The sequence below is a fragment of the Pseudorasbora parva genome, chromosome 2 (genome assembly GCF_024679245.1).
Source record: "Pseudorasbora parva isolate DD20220531a chromosome 2, ASM2467924v1, whole genome shotgun sequence".
NCBI classification, from domain to species: domain Eukaryota; kingdom Metazoa; phylum Chordata; class Actinopteri; order Cypriniformes; family Gobionidae; genus Pseudorasbora; species Pseudorasbora parva.
The window spans coordinates 42,960,396-42,978,786 of NC_090173.1; the positions used below are offsets into that span (position 1 = coordinate 42,960,396).

The 18,391-nt window shown below is 36.3% G+C and overlaps 2 protein-coding genes and 1 long non-coding RNA gene across 3 annotated transcripts in view; 1 reads left to right on the top strand and 2 right to left on the bottom strand.

Annotated features, from left to right (window-relative positions):
• Window position 1: 1 nt before the first annotated feature.
• LOC137044378 (dynein axonemal assembly factor 8-like) lies at window positions 2–4,505 on the bottom strand. The gene is made up of 11 exons (XM_067420600.1): window positions 4,410–4,505; window positions 3,893–4,225; window positions 3,670–3,802; window positions 2,857–3,060; window positions 2,463–2,741; window positions 2,274–2,385; window positions 1,990–2,181; window positions 1,743–1,892; window positions 796–990; window positions 260–373; window positions 2–169 (listed from the first exon to the last, which is right to left on the bottom strand). The coding sequence occupies exons 3-11, from the start codon at window positions 3,789–3,791 to the stop codon at window positions 2–4; spliced, it is 1,536 nt and encodes a 511-aa protein (XP_067276701.1). The 5' UTR covers window positions 3,792–3,802; window positions 3,893–4,225; window positions 4,410–4,505.
• LOC137044478 (uncharacterized) overlaps window positions 2,082–18,391 on the top strand; it is a 379,696-nt gene continuing 363,386 nt past the window's right edge. Inside the window, exon 1 of the long non-coding RNA XR_010898610.1 lies at window positions 2,082–2,169. This is a non-coding gene — a long non-coding RNA (uncharacterized lncRNA). The remainder of the gene's footprint in view (window positions 2,170–18,391) is intronic.
• On the bottom strand, window positions 11,965–14,911 carry igfals (insulin-like growth factor binding protein, acid labile subunit). Its single transcript, XM_067420588.1, has 2 exons — window positions 14,802–14,911; window positions 11,965–14,571 (listed from the first exon to the last, which is right to left on the bottom strand). Exon 2 carries the CDS (start codon window positions 14,564–14,566, stop codon window positions 12,713–12,715), a length of 1,854 nt encoding a protein of 617 aa, XP_067276689.1. The 5' UTR covers window positions 14,567–14,571; window positions 14,802–14,911; the 3' UTR covers window positions 11,965–12,712.

Sequence of the window (18,391 nt, forward strand, 5' to 3'; positions counted from 1 at the left end):
ATTATGGTGGGATATGATATGTACCTGTAAAGTTTATCAGTAGCTCTTGGGGCGGGTAGAGGAAACGGATACCACATACATCTAGGCTTGATCCGCACATAAGCTCAAGAGTGTGATGCATTGCCAGTGGGTTAAGAAACAGTGCACTGCCTACCAGAACAAGTGCTGTCTGAAAGAAAAAAAAAGAAAAAAAATGTAACCATTCAACTATATATGTTCACTGAAAGATAATATTGGCATTTACGAAAGACTCTTTCACCTCAGTATGACACTCTTGAGAATTTGTGGCTTCTGTCCTTTGACATTTTTGATCTTCAGTTTCCAGAGTTTGCCAGTAGAATCCTGGGATTACACTGAAGGCCTTTTCAACAGCCTGAAGCAAAGTGCATTAAAGGGATAGTTCACCCCAAAAAGAAAGTTATTCTAGGTGTATGTGCCATTTTTCTTTCAGACAAATACAATCAATGTTATATTTAAAAATATCCAGGCTAATTCAAGCTTTATAATATTAATGAATGGCAGCCCACAATTTGAGGCCCCAAAAAGCTCAAAACGTTTACACTACGCCCAATGTCATTGTCGTGTCAGTTACGCTTTTTTCATAAGTTTCCAGGAAATGTTTTAATATAACTAATTGTATCTGTCTCACAGAACAATATCATTTACATCTAGGATGGCTTGAGGGTGAGTAGATTATGGGGTAATTTTTATTTTTGGGTAAACTATCACTTTAAGGATTTAGATAATAATGTATCAATAACAGTAAACAAAATAGGTACATAAATCATACAAGACCTCTATATTTGGGTTGACAGAGATGAAGCAGTCCAGGTAAGATGAGGGCATGTGGACATGTGTGGAATAAGTCTGTTCCTCCAGCAACTGATTAAGCTGAGGTACCCAGAATGCCACACTCTTCAATGACGTCTGAGCAAAAAACTTACAAACTCGCCTGTAAAACATGTTCTCGTCCTTTTCCACTTTCCCCATCTATGAGGGAATTTTTATTTATTTATTCCAATATAAACTTGAATCATTTTCAAACATTTATTTTGCCATTAATTGTAATAATCCATTCCAGTGAGGTTTTTGTATGCAGGAGTCAGACAACAGCTGTTTGATCTACAAGGACATCTAATCGAGTCCGTCTGGGATTACATGAACAAACACAAAGACAAAATCCACAAGAACTGCAACAACATCTCTAAGACGCTTGAAGAAACCCTCCTGCAAAGCTACAGTACTGTGAACAGTTTTAGGCACGTGTAAAAATGCTGTAAAATGAGAATGCTTTCACAAATAATGTCATAAATAGATTTTGTTTATCAATTAACTCCTAATAACTAAATCAAATCAGTGTTTGGTGTGACCCCCCTTTGCGTTTTAAACAGCTTTTGTCCTGGTACACTTGCTCATCGTTTTTCAGGAAGCTTTGCAGGAAGGTTTCTTCAAGCGCCTTGGAGATGTTGTCGCAGTTCTTGTGGATTTTGTCTCAGTTTTTTCAGTTTCTTCATGTAATCACAGCTGGACTCGATGATGGTGTGATTAGATCTCCGTGTGGATGAAACAGCCCCTTCTGCATACAAAACTCTCACAGGAATGTGATCTCACAGGACTTTAGCACAGTATATATATATATATATAGTTGTAGTGTTTGTAAAAAGGAGAATCTGCAGAAAGCATTGTTAAATGGGCCAAATATTTAATAAACAAATATGTTGAGGATTAAGTTTATAACTCACCCTGGATTCCCTAAAGCCAGTTTGACCATCCTCGAGAGACATGGCACAGATGTACAAGGCCAAGCCATCTTCCTTATAAAACTGCTGCAGCCCAGCCACCCAGAAAGGGGCATCAAGATTGTTACTTTTTCTATTGCAGTTGGGATCAGTCTATCCCAGAAACGGGTAACAGAGAGATGAAATGTATGGTAGCATGTCAAAAACAAATGAACTGCCACAAATTATGCTTCCTGTAAATAAGACATACCAAAGATAAGAACCATGCTATGAGTGCATTGTAAACATGTGATTTGATGAAGACAGAATTGACTGTCTTTGCTTTTCTCTGCATTCTTCCAGCCACCACCCCAAGGCTGGACAAGGACACGGTCAGCAGCAAACACTCTCTCATCTGTAGATCCGCAGGTAGAGTGTTCACTGAGGGAAGGTAGGATGCCTCCTAAGGGAAGCGAGTACAGCAATGTTACTCTAATTATGAAAACTGTCAATTTTTTATGTTATTATTTTATAGATATACTGCCAATAGCTCACAGGGTCATAAAGAATATCAGTCCTCTCAGCCGCTTCCTCACAGTTACTAGCAGAACGTTGAGGTCTGAATGTTTGCAAGAACTTCAGATCCTTCTGACATTTGACTTTGTGGCTGTGCATGGTCATACATTTATTACATTAGGTTATGCATATTCCTGAGAGTGTAGAAAATGTAAGAATACTTTGTACCTTTGTTTGTTTTGAGCATCTGGAACGTGAGAAGATTGAGAAATGTGTTCATTCTGGTCATATTTTGCAGAAGAACAGACATTGACCTGCTGAATACCAGGTTTACTGTAGATAGTTTTAAAAGCATGAAGCTCGATTTCCTTTATGATTTTCCCTGAGGAATTTTTCTGCCTAGCGTCAGCAAAATCTTGTGGATTTCCCCAGCTCCCAGTCATCTCGGTCCCACTTTGTTTCGACTGTCTGATGTTTTTGAGTAATAAACTCTTCCCAGCAAATTCTCTAAAAATGAAAAATAAACAACTGAGGTTATAGGATGTAGTGGGAATATATTTTACTCTACAACAGCCGTTCATTACCTAAAATATGATTAAATATGATTTATGTGATTTCTTACCTTTTCTGCACACTTGCTTTTACATTTGTGTTAGTCATCCTCTTAGTGGAGCTCATTCCCTTTTCCGTGTTTGCTGGACTAATGGCTGATTGTTTTGTTGGACATGTGCTGCTGCGCAAGTCAATATATGTGGTGGGAAACTCATGACTGAGTTGTAATTTTGCTGAGGTCTCTTTGAAGTCCTTCATCTGTCTCCCAGTAGATCTGGGAAAGTCACAGACACATTTAACCTACAGAGCAGAAATCTGTAAACATGAGAATATACGCTATCGTTCAAACGTTTATGGTCATTGCGTTTTTTTTAATGTTTTGAAAGAAGTATCTTATGCAAGATGGCTTGCATTTATTTGATCAAAGGTACAGTGGAAATAAATAATATCCTGATGGTAAATAGCTGTTTTCTATTTTGATGTTTTAAAATGTAAATTATTCCTGTGTTGCAAAGCTGAATGTTCATCAACAATTCTCCAGTCTTTAGGCACATGATCCTTCAGAAATCCTTCTAATATGATGATTTGATAATCAAGTAACACTTATTATTGTCATTGTTGAAAACAGCATTTTTGATGCTTAATATGTTTGTGGATACTGATACAAGTTCTCGGATTCTTTGATGAATATAAAGTAAAAAAAAAAAAAAAAAAAAAAGTACTTATTTAAGAATAAAAATATTTTTTGTAACATTATAAAGATCTCTGTCACTTTTGATCAATTTAGTACATCATTGATTAATCCAAAACATTTGTTTTTCTAAAATTAAAGAATAATTACTGACTACAAACTTTTGAAAAACAGCAATAGAGATGACTCTACCTGTGTGATGATTCTTGTATATTATGGGTTTTCGTAGGTGAAACATGTGTCTTTATTTCCATTTCATTTACTTTCTTCTCACAAAAAGCAAGCAGCTGCTCCATTAAATCACTGTCATGCATTTTACTGTCACCTGTAACAACAACAACAGCAAGTTTTCTCTTATGTTATGTTCATCTGAAATGTCTAAATGAATAAAAAAAAACAGTGTCTGCAATCCAACCTTTGAGTATGATTTGTTGAATTGGTTTGACAAGAGGTTTGTGTTGCTTCAGAGTCTGAAGGACTTGGTCGATATCCGAGGTATCAAGAGGCTGTTGAGATCATTTGTTACAAAACATTTATTTAGCTCAGATCTAATAATCTGGTTATATGCAACCTAACTTACTGCTGCTGATAAAATAGGGCACAGCTGGGTCTCTATCCATCCAGTCGTGTTTGTTTTTTGTTGCAAAGGCACATTGCTTTCGTTTATTGATCCTTCTGTTTTGTGACCCTCAGGAAGTTGAGGATTAGAGTCACCTTTCTGGTCATAATCAGTCCAGGAAGTGAATTGCTGTGACATAAGATTTGTATGCTTTATGTAAAACAATGTGATCTGAGGAATTATTAAAGATGATATTCTCTCTCTCTCTCTCTCTCTCTCTCTCTCTCTCTCACACACACTCACACACTCACACACACTCACACACACACACACACACACACACACACACACACACACACACACACACAGACACCTCAACTTCTGGCTCTTCCAGTGAAACACACTCCTGGTTTATCCAGGTCCCTTTCAGCAAGTGAATCGCTGGTGGTCTTTGAAGGACATTTCTCTCTTCTTCTTCTGCTTCTTCTTCTTCATTGTCCGACTGCAGTGTGAATTGTTGTGTGTTTATTTCAGTTAGTTTACCTTGACTGTAAAGCTTGTGAGATTTAGGATTACACTTCACTTCATATAGTCACTACATAAACACGGGTATTATAACGATAAAAAGTCACTTGTGAAGAAATAGCGTCAGTGAACACAGTAACGTTAGCCTGAACTTACTGATGATGACAGGTCAGAATCAAGGGATGGTATCTTGGATGAGATGAGGTCGTATAAATGCAAATTCCTTTCCATTTCTTGTATTTGGCAGGTGCGTACCCAGCTGGCATTTTAACATTGAGCCACTGTTGAATCAACGTCAGGTGCCAGTGTTGGATAACCGTTGAATTTTGTTTAGATTTTGCAAATCTAATCAACGTTGAAATGGCAACATCTTTCCAATGTCATGTTTCTCAACATAGGTGAATTTGCCAACATTGAAACAATATTGATTTTAGTTTAGATTTTGCAAATCTAATCAACGTTGAAATGGCAACGTCATTCCGACGTCATGTTTCTCAACATAGGTGAATTTGCCAACATTGAAACAATATTGATTTTAGTTTAGATTTTGCAAATCTAATCAACGTTGAAATGGCAACGTCATTCTGACGTCATGTTTCTCAACATAGGTGAATTTGCCAACATTGATTTAAGTTTAGATTTTGCAAATCCAATCAACGTTGAAATTTCAACGTCACTATAAAGTCCTGCTTTTCAACATAGTTTTTGTTAAACTGTTTTCACTGAAGTATTGATGTGTTCAACAGCAACACCAAACACCTTGAAATGGATACATAAACACTAAGTTTGCAAACACGCACAGTCAGCTTGGAAGAAGCCAATTGGTCAAAGGAAGACCAGGAAGAAGATTAATAAAGACATTTCACTGACGTAGGAAACATGCTTTATTACATAGCTGCAATTGTGCCAACCTTTCACATCAATTGTACACATGTCAAACTTTTACTTTACCCAAAAATTCTGTCATTAAAGGGTTAGTTCACCCAAAAGTGAAATTGAGGTCATTAATGACTCACCCCAATGTCATTTCAGACCCCTAAGACCTCCATTCCTCTTCAGAACACAGTTTAAGATATTTTATATTTTAGTCCCAGAGCATTGTGGCGATCCGAATCATTGATTCATGGCTGTTTGAATCTTTATTTGAGGTTTGAAAACAAACGCAGAAGAGAAAACAATGCTGAATAAAATCGTACTTTTTTTTATTTTTGGACCAAATTGTATTTTCGACTCTTCAAGAGACTCTAATTAACCCACTGATGTCACATATGGACTACTTTGATGATGTTTTTATTACCTTTCTAGACATGGACAGTATAGTGTGCATACTGCATTATGCTCTGGGACTAAAATATAAAATATCTTAAACTGTGTGTGAAGATGAACGGAGGTCTTACGGGTGTGGAACAACATTAGGGGGAGGAGTTAATGACATCAATTTCATTTTTGGGTGAACTAACCCTTTAAATGACTCGCCTTGTCACTCCACACCCGTAAGACCTTCGTTCATCTTCGGAACACAGTTTAAGGTATTTTATATTTAGTCCGAGAGCTTTCTGTCCCTTCATTGAAAATGTATGTACGGTATACTGTCACTTTTTATGTTGTTGTTTTTTTTGGACCAAAATGTATTTTCATTGCTTTCATTGCAAAAATTCTATCCAACCCACTGATGTCACATATGGACTACTTTGATGATGTTATTATCTTTCTGGTCCTTCTGGACATGGACAGTATACCGTACATACATTTTCAATGGAGGGACAGAAAGTTCGGAGTAAATATAAAATATCTTAAACTGTGTTCTGAAGATGAATGGAGGTCTTACGGGTCTGGAACGACATTAGGGTGAGGAGTAAATGACAGAATTTTCATTTTTGGGTGAACTAGCTTTTTTTAACCTTAAAAAAAAAACGGCCCAAACATTGGGCAACATTAAACACAGCTGGTTAAGTCTTCCTTTCTTGTTACTTCTTTCTGCTACCGCCACCAGTCCTCTCAGGTGCATATTTCAAGTCTTTGGCCATGTATTCGTCTACTTTCATTGGCTTTAAGCTCAAGACCGCATCTGATGAGAAAAACAAAAAAAACAGATCAGTATTAGCAAACACTACTCTCTCAAATTAAAATATTTAGCAAATATCAACTTTTGTGGCATTGCCAATGATCAAAGTATATAAATTAGTATTGATCAACATGCAAGGTCATTGATAATCATGTGCTTGAGTGAGCAACAAAAGGCAGTTGGTAGTAACCCTTGCTGCAGGTAGAGAAGTTAGTCTAGAGCCCAGAATGGAGTATTTTATATATATATATATATATATATATATATATATATATATATATATATATATATATATATATATATATATATATATATATATATATATAAAAGTTTGGACACATTACTATGTGTAATGTTTTTGAAAGAAGTTTCTTCTGCTCATCAAGCCTGCATTTATTTGATCAAAAATACAGTAAAAAAATAAAAAGTAATATTGTGATCTTATTACAATTTAAATATTTGGTTTTCAATTTATTATATGTTAAATTACAATTTATTTCTGTGAAAAGCTGAATTTTCAGTATCATTCCTTCACCGTCACATGATCCTTCAGCAATCATTCTAATATTCTGATTTATTATGAGTGTTGGAAACAGTTCTGCTGCTTAATATATTTGATGAATAAAAGGTTTAAAAGAACTGCATTTATTCAAAATAAAAACATTTTCAAATAATATAAATCTCCTTTACTATCAATTTAACACAGTGTTTCTCAAACTTTTTCAGCCAAAGGACCACTTTATCTTCCAATTTTTTTCTGAGGACCACCTACAAAATCCCACTCTAACACGCCCCCCAAAACCAACAAAATAGGAAGGATAAGCTAAATTTAAGTTTAATATGCAACTGTTTCAAGTCAAAAACGAATCATTCAAACATAAATGCAATGATTTGATCAGAAATTATATACATTTTATATATAAAAAGTCTTCCACATAAACCTGTATTTAAATTTTACAAAAATGTAACAAAAAATAAGTTAAGGGTTAGTTACTTTCAGATTCAAGTAGATGGTTGGGTTAGGTATGGGGACAATTTAACGTTAAAGGAGACTTTCAGGTCGTTTTTCCAAATCTCTGGAAAAAAGAAGAAAGAAGAATGTGACGTGCTAAAGATGTATAGATATTCTTATGCCTCTCCCTGATTGGGTAACGGTAGTACAAGACAAAAACATTCAAACTGATCTAATATGTATAACGTTAGCTTCATGGAGCGTACACACATACACGCCGGTGGAACGACGGACTAACGGCAGTTCGCGGTTAAACTAGTCTGCCCATACGTCTACACACACACAGATAAGAACGGCGTTTGACGGTTAGCTAGCACTAACTCCGGTTCGTGGTTAAACTACGTTAGTCTGCCCATATAAACACATTATTAATTAACACAATACGTATATGGACCAGAGTCAGGCACACTCAACATTTATTTAGGAATTTTCTAGTTATAAAATGTGACTTCAAAAACTTTGCTTACCGTCTGAGCTGTTATGCCCAAATTCAGTCGAATCGGTCCAGGTCAGAACCTGCGAGGCTGACGATGACGACACAGACCCACTTCGCGCACGCGCAAGCAGGTGTTGTGTGGAAGTCGCTGTCCTCCCTCCAATCAAGCCATACATCTTGTATTCGTGTGTGTGTGTGTGTCCGTCCATATGTGTGTCTATATATATATATATATATATATATATATGTGTGTGTGTGTGTGTGTGTGTGTGTGTGTGTGTGTGTGTGTGTGTGTGTGTGTGTGTGTGTGTGTGTGTGTTATTTTTTTTATTTTAAGCGGTATATATATATATATATATAAAAATTGGAAAAAACCAACTGCTCTGGAAAAAAATTAACAGACCGCTTAAAATTAAAAAAATAACACACAAACATAGCTTAATTTTTCTTCTAGCTCTGGAAGAAAAATTAAGAGACCACTTAATATAAAAATTAACTTAATATATACAACTTAATATATAAAAATTAAAATGCACCAGAATGCAGGAAATCACATCTACAAAATGTAAAATTGTATGGGGGAAATGTATATCCCCAGACCCCCACACAAACAGCCCCACATGTAATATTTTCACCAGCCGCCACTGCATATATTGTTCTTGTATGGAATGACTTACCAAAATGATCAATCGGACTTGCTGTCAAAGTAAGCCATAAGATGTAGAAAGTGCTCAACAAACGTTTAATTCAGAGTTGATATTTCAACGTTGTATCATTATTCATGTATCAACTCTTTTTCAACAGTTAATTGATCAGCATTGTTTGGACGTTGTTCCAACGTTATTTTTCTACTGATATATTTCAACAAAATTTTTAAAAGTCATGGTTGTAAAAATAATGTTGATTTGACGTACAACTCAAAACTTGTTGATATTTCTATGTTGAATTCTTAGTGAGTTAACAACACCAATTCAACTATTTGGTGTTCAACGTTGTTTTGAAGTTGAAACAATGTTTTTTCATAAACTGACATTATTTCAACTACATTTAAACGTTTAATGTCAGTCGAATGCCAGCTGGGTAGTTTTTCTTTCAAAATGCACTAGTAAACAGCTGTTAACTGTAAACTGTTAACAGAATGCGGTCTGACATCGACGTCGGACGTCCGGTAATAAACTGTAGTTGCCATGGTGATCGCACACGCTACCAGAGCCGTTAAAAGAACAGACTGTGGGCAGTGGCGAAGCTACGAGTGGGCCCATTGCCAGGCTATTGTTCCAAACAGTTTTGCCAGAGTGGGCGGTTTTGAATTTGAGGGTAAAAACGAGCTTTGGGCATTTTTTGGGCTGGTTTGGGGTCAGTTTTGGCGGTTATCAAACATCTAAATGTTATACTCTCGCAAGTGTACATGTACTCCATAAAACCAGTCAGTCGTTACTAAACATACAGACCCAACGTAGACTAGATTCAGCGGGATCTGAAAGGATTCCTAATATCTCCCATTTCAAGGCTGAGATGAACATTTATTTCGAGATTGTATAAGGACTCTAAAACCGCAAACAAACAAGAACTATGGACATTTACAATTACAAACCAGCTTTTTGTAATTATTTTTTTTATGTTGTTATGTTTTTATTTTTGTTCCATATGTTATGGAACTTTTAATAATTACATGTGAAACCTTTTTATCTTAACATTTTTACCTAACATTTTTAAAGAAAAAGAAAGAAAGAAAGAAAGAAAGAAAGAAAGAAAGAAAGAAAGAAAGAAAGAAAGAAAGAAAGAAAGAAAGAAAGAAATACTAGTCAGCTGGTTCCTGAAGTGGCCAAGCATACTTTTTAGCCAATCAGCGATCACAGCAGGCAGAGGCGATGTTCATTTTTTTGTTGTCGAGTACAGAAGAATGTATTTGGCTGCTTTGGGTTTGTGCATTAATGTGTGTAGTGCTACGTTATTTATTCCGATCACTTACATTGAGGACTTTTTGCACTTAAATTAGTTTAAAATGATTTTGGCAGTTTCTACTATTTAAGGCTTGACTGCATTTGAATTTGCCCTGTTTTGATCCCTTTTCCTGGGAATTTTTTTTATCTTTTATTATATTTGGTCAAAAAAATGTTGTCTTAAGGATATACAAATTGTGCTAATCAACCTTGACATGGTAATAGAATTATAGTCTATCACATTATTTTGGCAGTTAAAATTGGATCGGGTGTGTTTTGTTGAGCTACTCGGGTGATTCTGTTAGAGACATTTGAATTGACATTTGAGATCTGACGTTTGATTATGAATGAAGAATTTAAGTTCGTCATTTTTAACTAGAAGTTCCGTAATCTCAGATTATTGCAAGAAGTCATACAAAGGTAAGTGTCTACCTACACACATTTTCTCAGAGTTTAGAAATTCTAAACATGAATTCATATAATGACATGATGCCTAATTGGAAGAGTAATTGTATTATGTCTGTCATTCAATAACCAATTACATGATCAATAAGTCATGCAACATGTTTTTTTAATAATTTTAACTCATAAAAAATAATTTCAGAAATATGGGCCTATATTTTTTTAAAGTCAGTGTTAAAGGTGCACAATGCAACTTTCCACCCACTGGAGGGCGCCTATTCAAAACAAAGGCCTAGTTTGATGACGCAAAGTTTGAGCGCAGCATCTTGGGACATGTGGTCTTCACCTCACAGCCGGTGGAAAATAGGACTTGGGCAGAAATCACGTTTATGAATGCGGTGTTGAAAATAATGTTATGGAATAACTCCATGCGTTCACTTGTTCACACTGCTAAGAGTAAAGCGCTCCTGCCAAATAAAACCTGAAACCGAGGGTAGTGCAGATATGACGCAATTGACAGGCGACTTCCTCAAACGCTACGCTGAAACGTCCCGGTCCTTAGTTAAAATAGCAATCTTCTCACAATTTACAAATAGAAGAGAAACATTTGGGATATTGTAGGTACTCAACTGAACAAAATATATAACACCAGCCTAGTGGTTTTTGGATATTTTACTGCAAAAATACTACATAGCACCTTTAATATGATTTAATTTGAAAGCAGCAACATTACTCAGGTTTTTCAATTAAATAAGTAAATGTTTTTGCAGTGTTTATATAGATAGATAGATAGATAGATAGATAGATAGATAGATAGATAGATAGATAGATAGATAGATAGATAGATAGATAGATAGATAGATAGATAGATAGATAGATAGATAGATAGATAGATTAATTGTTGTTTGCTGTTTTTAAACTTTGAACTTGAGTTGAAACTGTGCTGTTTTTTTCTTGGTAATTTGGCGTGCGGTTTTCAGGCCCACCCCTTGAACATTTTTGGCCTTGTCCCTGCTGGTGTTTTGGTGCAATCTTGCCAATCGGGTTCTTACAGGAATAGCTGCCACAGTGTTCTTTACATAATAAGTTTGTGTCTTGTGTGTTGGGTTTATTATCATTATATATTTCATTATATCAATAGCCTATTGTTTTTGTTTGTTTGTTATGGTCCCATATTTACAGTTTCAAACTATGAAAACAGCAGTGTCAGTGAGGAGATTGAGCTGGAATATGAGATGTGATGTGACAAAATAGCTATTGTGTCATTTCACACTGTGATTTTGTCAATTTGCAAATAGTGTGCAAATGTTATTTAAATTTGGTATTTAAGATCCATAATATACTGTGGTAAAATATAAATGGGGTTGAGAGATTGTTGTGGAATAGTGTTTGTTAAAAAAAATCATAACATAATTCTTCAGAACAGCAACATTCTAAAATAATTAAACAAAAACATAACTTTATCTTTATACTGATTTGTTGTATAAAATGTGTATGTAAATGTATCCATGTTGTTGTTGGACAAATTCAATAAACCAGTCAGAATCCAGTGAAACACTTTTATTTTCTAAAAGTCCAATAGTTGAAGAAACACGTGAATGTAAAATTTGTCAAAAACCTGTCAGGCAACTGGAAACCATGTAAATTGAGTTGTCTGTATTAACTGCTTTATTAGCAAACTCTATTATGCTTGTATAGAGTATTTGTAAAAAAATAATTGATTGTTTTAAAAAAATTCTGAAGAAGTGGTTGAAATAGGTAACTTACTTGTACTAAAACCTGAAGCTGTTGCCTAGCAGTCCTTTGGACTTAGAACATTGACCAATTTTGTGTGTGTATCGCCATATCGTATTTGGTTTATCAGAATAAGCCTTTACACAATGTCCTTTTTCATGTTTATGTAGACTATAAACAAACACAATTAGTTTATTTTTAAAGGAAGAACTAGACATTCCCAACACATGATTCAAGTGTTTCATGTAGACCAAAAAAAAAATGTATACGTCACTTTTAACCAGCTTTTTTCAGTAGCCTTTATTTACAAGTAACCCCCCCCCCAAAAAAAAAAACACACAAAAAAAAACACAATTGATATATCCAATAACTTTGTTATTTTTACATGACTTAGAAGTATCTTTTTAAGATCTTTTTTTAAGTATATTTTACCAAAAGAAGATATTTCTTGAGATAAATAAAAGTCATGAATGGAAGCTCTGACATTAATTGTAATGGCTGAATAGAAAATGTAATCTGTGGTGCAGTAGAATAGTTGATAACTATTAAATTTTAATATTTAACAGTTTTGAAAATGTTCAGTGCCGATGTTCCGCAGGTCCAGTCCAGAAACTTTGAGTGGGCTGGAACATGTGATGTTATTGTATATTGTGACCAATGTATGGGGCTCCTCACCTTCCCCGAGCATTTCAACCTGCAGTGGAACCACCTGTGGCTTCTGTTGAATGAAATCTCGAAAAGGCTTAGCACTACAGTCACATTTCCAGTTGTTACCTGAGAGCCAGAGCTGATCCAAGCTACCAGGTATAGAAGCTGGAAGGCTGACCAGCGCATTGTCTTTCAGGTTCAAGTAACGTAAACGTGGCAGCATATATATAGTTGCATTAAGTATGAGCTCCAGCCTGTTTCCTGAGAGATCCAGCCAAGACAGGTGTTGCAGTGGCAGTAGGGCCTCAGCAGGAAGATTGCGAAGTAAGTTGCCTGACAGTAGCAGGTAATCAAGATTCTTCAGGCCATAAAATGTGTTGGAGGTGATGGATGTTAACTGGTTGAACCTTAGATCAAGCTGTTGCAGCCCTTGTAGTTCCGCAAAACTCTGGCGCTCCACTATTGAGATGTTGTTGTGTTGTAGGAAAAGGCGACGAAGACCTGTTAGGCCTACGAAACTTTGGGCTGAAACTTTTGTCAAACAGCTCCTATCAAGGTGAATACTGTGGAGCTTTGACAGACCCTTGAAAACTTGATCTGGTAGGCTGTGAAAACAACTGCCAGTAAGCTTTATCACAGCGAGGTGGTTCAGGCCCATAAATGTGCCCATGCGTACATCTTGTAGCCGGTTGTTCTCCAAGTTTAGCACCTCTAGGTGACCCAACCCTTCAAAAACTCTCACTCCCAAGGCTCGTATCTGGTTGTGGCAAAGGGAAAGTTCCTCAAGATACTGCAAATCACGGAAAGTCCCAGGTCTTAGACTACTAATTGAGTTATTCGACAGGCGAAGTACGTGTAGGCTGTGTAGACCAAGGAAAGTTTCATCGTGAAGTACAGCTAGACGATTTCTGCTGAGGTCCAACCATCTCAAAGATTTCATGCCCACAAATGCTCTAGGTGCCACAGTCACTATCTGGTTTTGGGCCAGATAAAGCTTCTGCAGCTTTGGTAGTTTCAGAAACACATTTGCCTTGATAACTTTGAGAGAGTTTCCAGTTAGGTCCAATTCTTTGAGCTCAGTAAGACCCTGAAATAGCTGTGGTTGGAGATAGGCCAGACGATTCCCAGCAAGAACTAGCTCTCGTAATCCATGTAGGTCCTGGAACACTGTCTCAGGCAGGACAGACAGTGAATTCCATCCTAGGTTCAACAACCACATGTGGCTGAGTCCAGTGAACAGCCTGTCATCTATACGAGACAGCTGATTATTGTTGAGACTGAGTGAGGCAAGGTTGGGTGTGCTCTGGAAGACTATACCAGGTAATGAACGAATATTGTTCCTCTCAAGGTGCAGGTGAGCAAGAGAATTCAGACCTTTAAAGACCGAGGGATCGAGGGATACCAGCAGGCTGCTCTGTAGGTTTAAGAACTCCAGATTGGGCAGCTTTTCAAAAGCAGCCACTGGTAAGTTAGTAAACAGGTTTCCATCCAGCCATAAGGAGCGTGTAGACAGAGGGATGTCGGAGGGAACCTGGGTGAAATTGTGTGTGCTGCAGTAGACATTGAGCTCTAAACTGTAGTCGTCTTGGAGACAGGTACATCCCTTTGAGCAGGACTCACTTTTTTGGCCAGAGGGTTCCTCTGAGGGCTTTGGATCTACCGAGAGCCTTGGCTCCTCTGAGGGTCTGGATTCGTCTTTGATGGGGTCTGCCAGGACCACTGATGTTCCCAGTGTGTACAACAATAGCAGTACAAAGGGGTTCATCCCAACTAAGAGACAATTATCAAAATGTCCACATCAAACACTTGCAAGGTAACAAAGCACATGCCTATCTATTTTTTTAAACATTTTAAAAAAACAATTAGTTCAGGTGCAATACATTTACACTATCACATTATGACATTACTATTCTCAAACATTCACTGAACATCAGTGGACAATTATAAAAATATATTATTATATAAATTAAGATTTAAGAAATTTAGAGGTTTGGCTCTACCGTTTTATTGTGACAGTAGTCCAGCAGGCGTTTGACTAGAAGAGTGGCATGTGTGTGAGAGACCTGAACCACTTCTTCCCCCATATATAACATAGGGGGGGAAAGCCACACAGTGTTCTGGACAGAATTAACCTCTTAATTTCTGCTGTTTTCATTTTCTGCTGTTGCTACTGTTTTCAGTTTTACTGGTTGAATATTTATTTAAGCCTAATCTCAACTTGTTTTTGTTACTATTATATACTATATACTACTATATATTATAAAAATGTATTGTAAATATATATGTATGTGTAGAAAAGTGTGTTAGTCGCATTGTTAAATAATTTAGTTTAAAATAATGCAACTCCATTTGACATTTTTTTTGGACAAAATTAGTAATCTAAGGCATTTCCACTGAATTTTATGTCTAATACTCCCACACATTTTAAACATTAAATGCTTTGACTTTCTCTGAATGGTGTTCCAAAGTTCATGTAAATCTGCCGAGCCATCAGTGACATTTAACAGATGGTACTTGCTCCAGTTATGGTTATCTGTTGGAAGACATCCAACTCTAAAAAGTTAACCATGATTAAACAAGCTGAGGAACAAGGTCTGACTGAAAGTCACAATGTCTCTTTTCTGATTTTAGATTGAAACATAAGTTGCAAATAGAATAGTGATGACCCTGACAAAGAAAGCAAAATATATTTTTTCTGTTAATTTTTAGTGTTTCTTTGAAGAACTAGACAGTGTGTGTTGATATTCAGTGTCATTCAAAGAATGTTGGGAAGTGGTAAGTACTGTATAGGCAAACAGATTGAATCCCTGCTCTGGCAAACACTGCAGTTCTCTGCCCTCATACACAAATCAATACAAGCATCTCATTCACATACTGTAATTTTTACATGTCTGTCATTGGGTCTGTCACTGATCCAGAGATATGTTCAACCAGTTAGAGGAGACTGTGACTGCTTATTTCAAGTTCACAAAAGCTGAGTGGATGTTCAATAAACCATCTATTTCCCCCACAGCAATCATGGTGGAAATGATCAACAGTTTGTCTGTGCACTGTGAATGACTTCTGTTGTTTTCACAGTAATATTACTGTATTCTGAGAAAACCCTTCTGTAGAATCCATATACAGCACTAGTATAGATTTAGATTTTGTAGTTTTCACAGTATTATTACTGTATTCTTATTCTACTGTACTTTATAAGCTGTCATTGTCAATGCATTCTGGGAAAATATTAGCCTACTGTAAATACTCTAAACACAGTGCTAAATGACTGTGAAAAACAACCACGCACCTCGTCATACAACAGCTCCGATAGACTGAAGATGAAAGCCTAGACTATAAGAAGGTTCCTTTAAGGGTTAATTCACCCCGAAAATTAAATTAATGTCATTAATGATTCACCCTATTGTCGCTCCACACCCGTAAGTCATCCGTTCATCTTTGGAACACAGTTTAGGATATTTTATATTTAGTCCGAGAGCTTTTCTGTTCCTTCAATGAAAGTGTAGGCACATTATACTGTCCATGTCCAGAAAGATAATAAAAATATCATCAAAGTAATCCATATGTGACATCAATTGGTTAATTAGAATCTCTTGAAGCATCGAAAATACATTTTTGTTCCAAAAATAACAAAAACTACAACTTTATTCAGCATTGTCTTCTCTTCCGGGTTTGTTTTTATTCCTAAAATAAAGACTTGAACGGTTATGAATTTGCATATCGATTCATGATTCGGAATCATGAATCATACGCTGATTCATAAACGTTCGAACCTTTATTTGAGGATTGAAAACAAACCCGGAAGAGAAGACAATGGTTTAAGATGTGCAAAATCGTGGTTTCAAATGGTTTAAGATATGTATTCACTGGATATATATATATATATATATATATATATATATATATATATATATATATATATATATATATATATATATGGATATATAATATGGATATATAAACAGTAAAATAAAAAATAAATAAAAAATAACGGTATAGTGCTGTGCTTTATTTTACAGTATGCTTAAAGTACTGTAGTGAGTTTTACTGTAATTTTACTGTGATATAAAATACAGACGTCCACTGGCTATTTGTTGCCATTGAGTTACTCTTTATCCTATGTTAAATAGTTTCACAGTGAGGTCAAGACTTATTAACAAGAGCAATACATGTGACTCCAGGGTGAGTTATAAACTTAATCCTCAGCTTATTTGTTTATTAAATATTTGGCCCATTTAACAATGCTTTCTGCAGATTCTCCTTTTTACAAACATTACAACAAATTCTGCTAGGCCAAACGTTATATATGTATTTTAAGACACTGCCATGAGATCACCAGTAGAGGGAAGTACAGTCTTTTGCTCACAAGATTGCATCAAGTTGAGCTAAGTTACCTCCAATAAATAGTCCGCATATTTTCAGCGTATTATTATAATCTAAATGACACACACACACACACACACACACACACACACACACACACACACACACACACACACACACACACACACACACACACACACACACACACACACACACACACACACACACACACACACACACACTTTAAAATAATGCATTACTTTTTCTTTTTGAGAATGACTATTTTGACTGTTTACACCCATGTTGAAAGCATGCAGGGCAACTGATGATTCCTCCTCTCGAGTTCACCTTGCCTCAGGTATGTTTTCCAGCACTTCCACTGTCTGTTGTAATGTTCTTTCTTAATGTGAGATGTGCATCTACTGAGGACAAAGTAAGGTACCCGAGAGCAAAGAAAAAAGTTCCTTCTTTCTCAAAAACAGAAAGTGCTTACATATTCATGAAGAATATGCAGGAACAGCTCAGGTATGGAAGGCAGTCAGTACTAGAGGGTAATCTGCCACACTGTGGCTTTTAATGATTGCATTTCCCCTGACAAACGGCTTTAATTGACTCTTTCTCCTACTACAGTCAATGATATACAAAGGTTTGGAGCTATGTCATTTGGCTGTAGCTCACCATGAGCACACGCGGTGTCAGGATGAATGGCAGTACCAGCTGCTCAAACACACTCAGCCTGTTCAGAGCTGTGCTGCCAGCACGCGTCACAAACGGTGTCTCACGTCAACCGGTTGAGCAAACTAGTAGGCTACCGGGCGTTGTAGGGCTTCTTCAGCGGTGGGGAGGCGAGCAGGCCTAAAGGACATGGTGTCAGACTGAGTTAGATGGGAAATGTGTGTGAAGTTCAGATCTTTATGGTCTTTCCTCCATCTCCATCAGGGAATCCACGACAGAGACTCTCCCCTCTGGAAGATTCTTTTCGTAGATTTTTTTCTATTTTCAATCATGTCATTTAACCCGTATTATAGTATTAGTAGACTGTCTGATTAATATCTGTTTTAAGACTTTATTTTGATGCTCCCCAAACAGACATTCTACATAAGTAAATTTGCAAGTACATGCTTATTCAAACCTTATAGTCTGATAATGCTCTAATAAAAGTTAATTGCCATGCATTTGCAGTAACATCAAAATCAAATGACTATCAAAATAAAGTGTAAGCCAATTAGTGTACACCCACAGTCTGGTCCACCATCTTTGTAAGGAC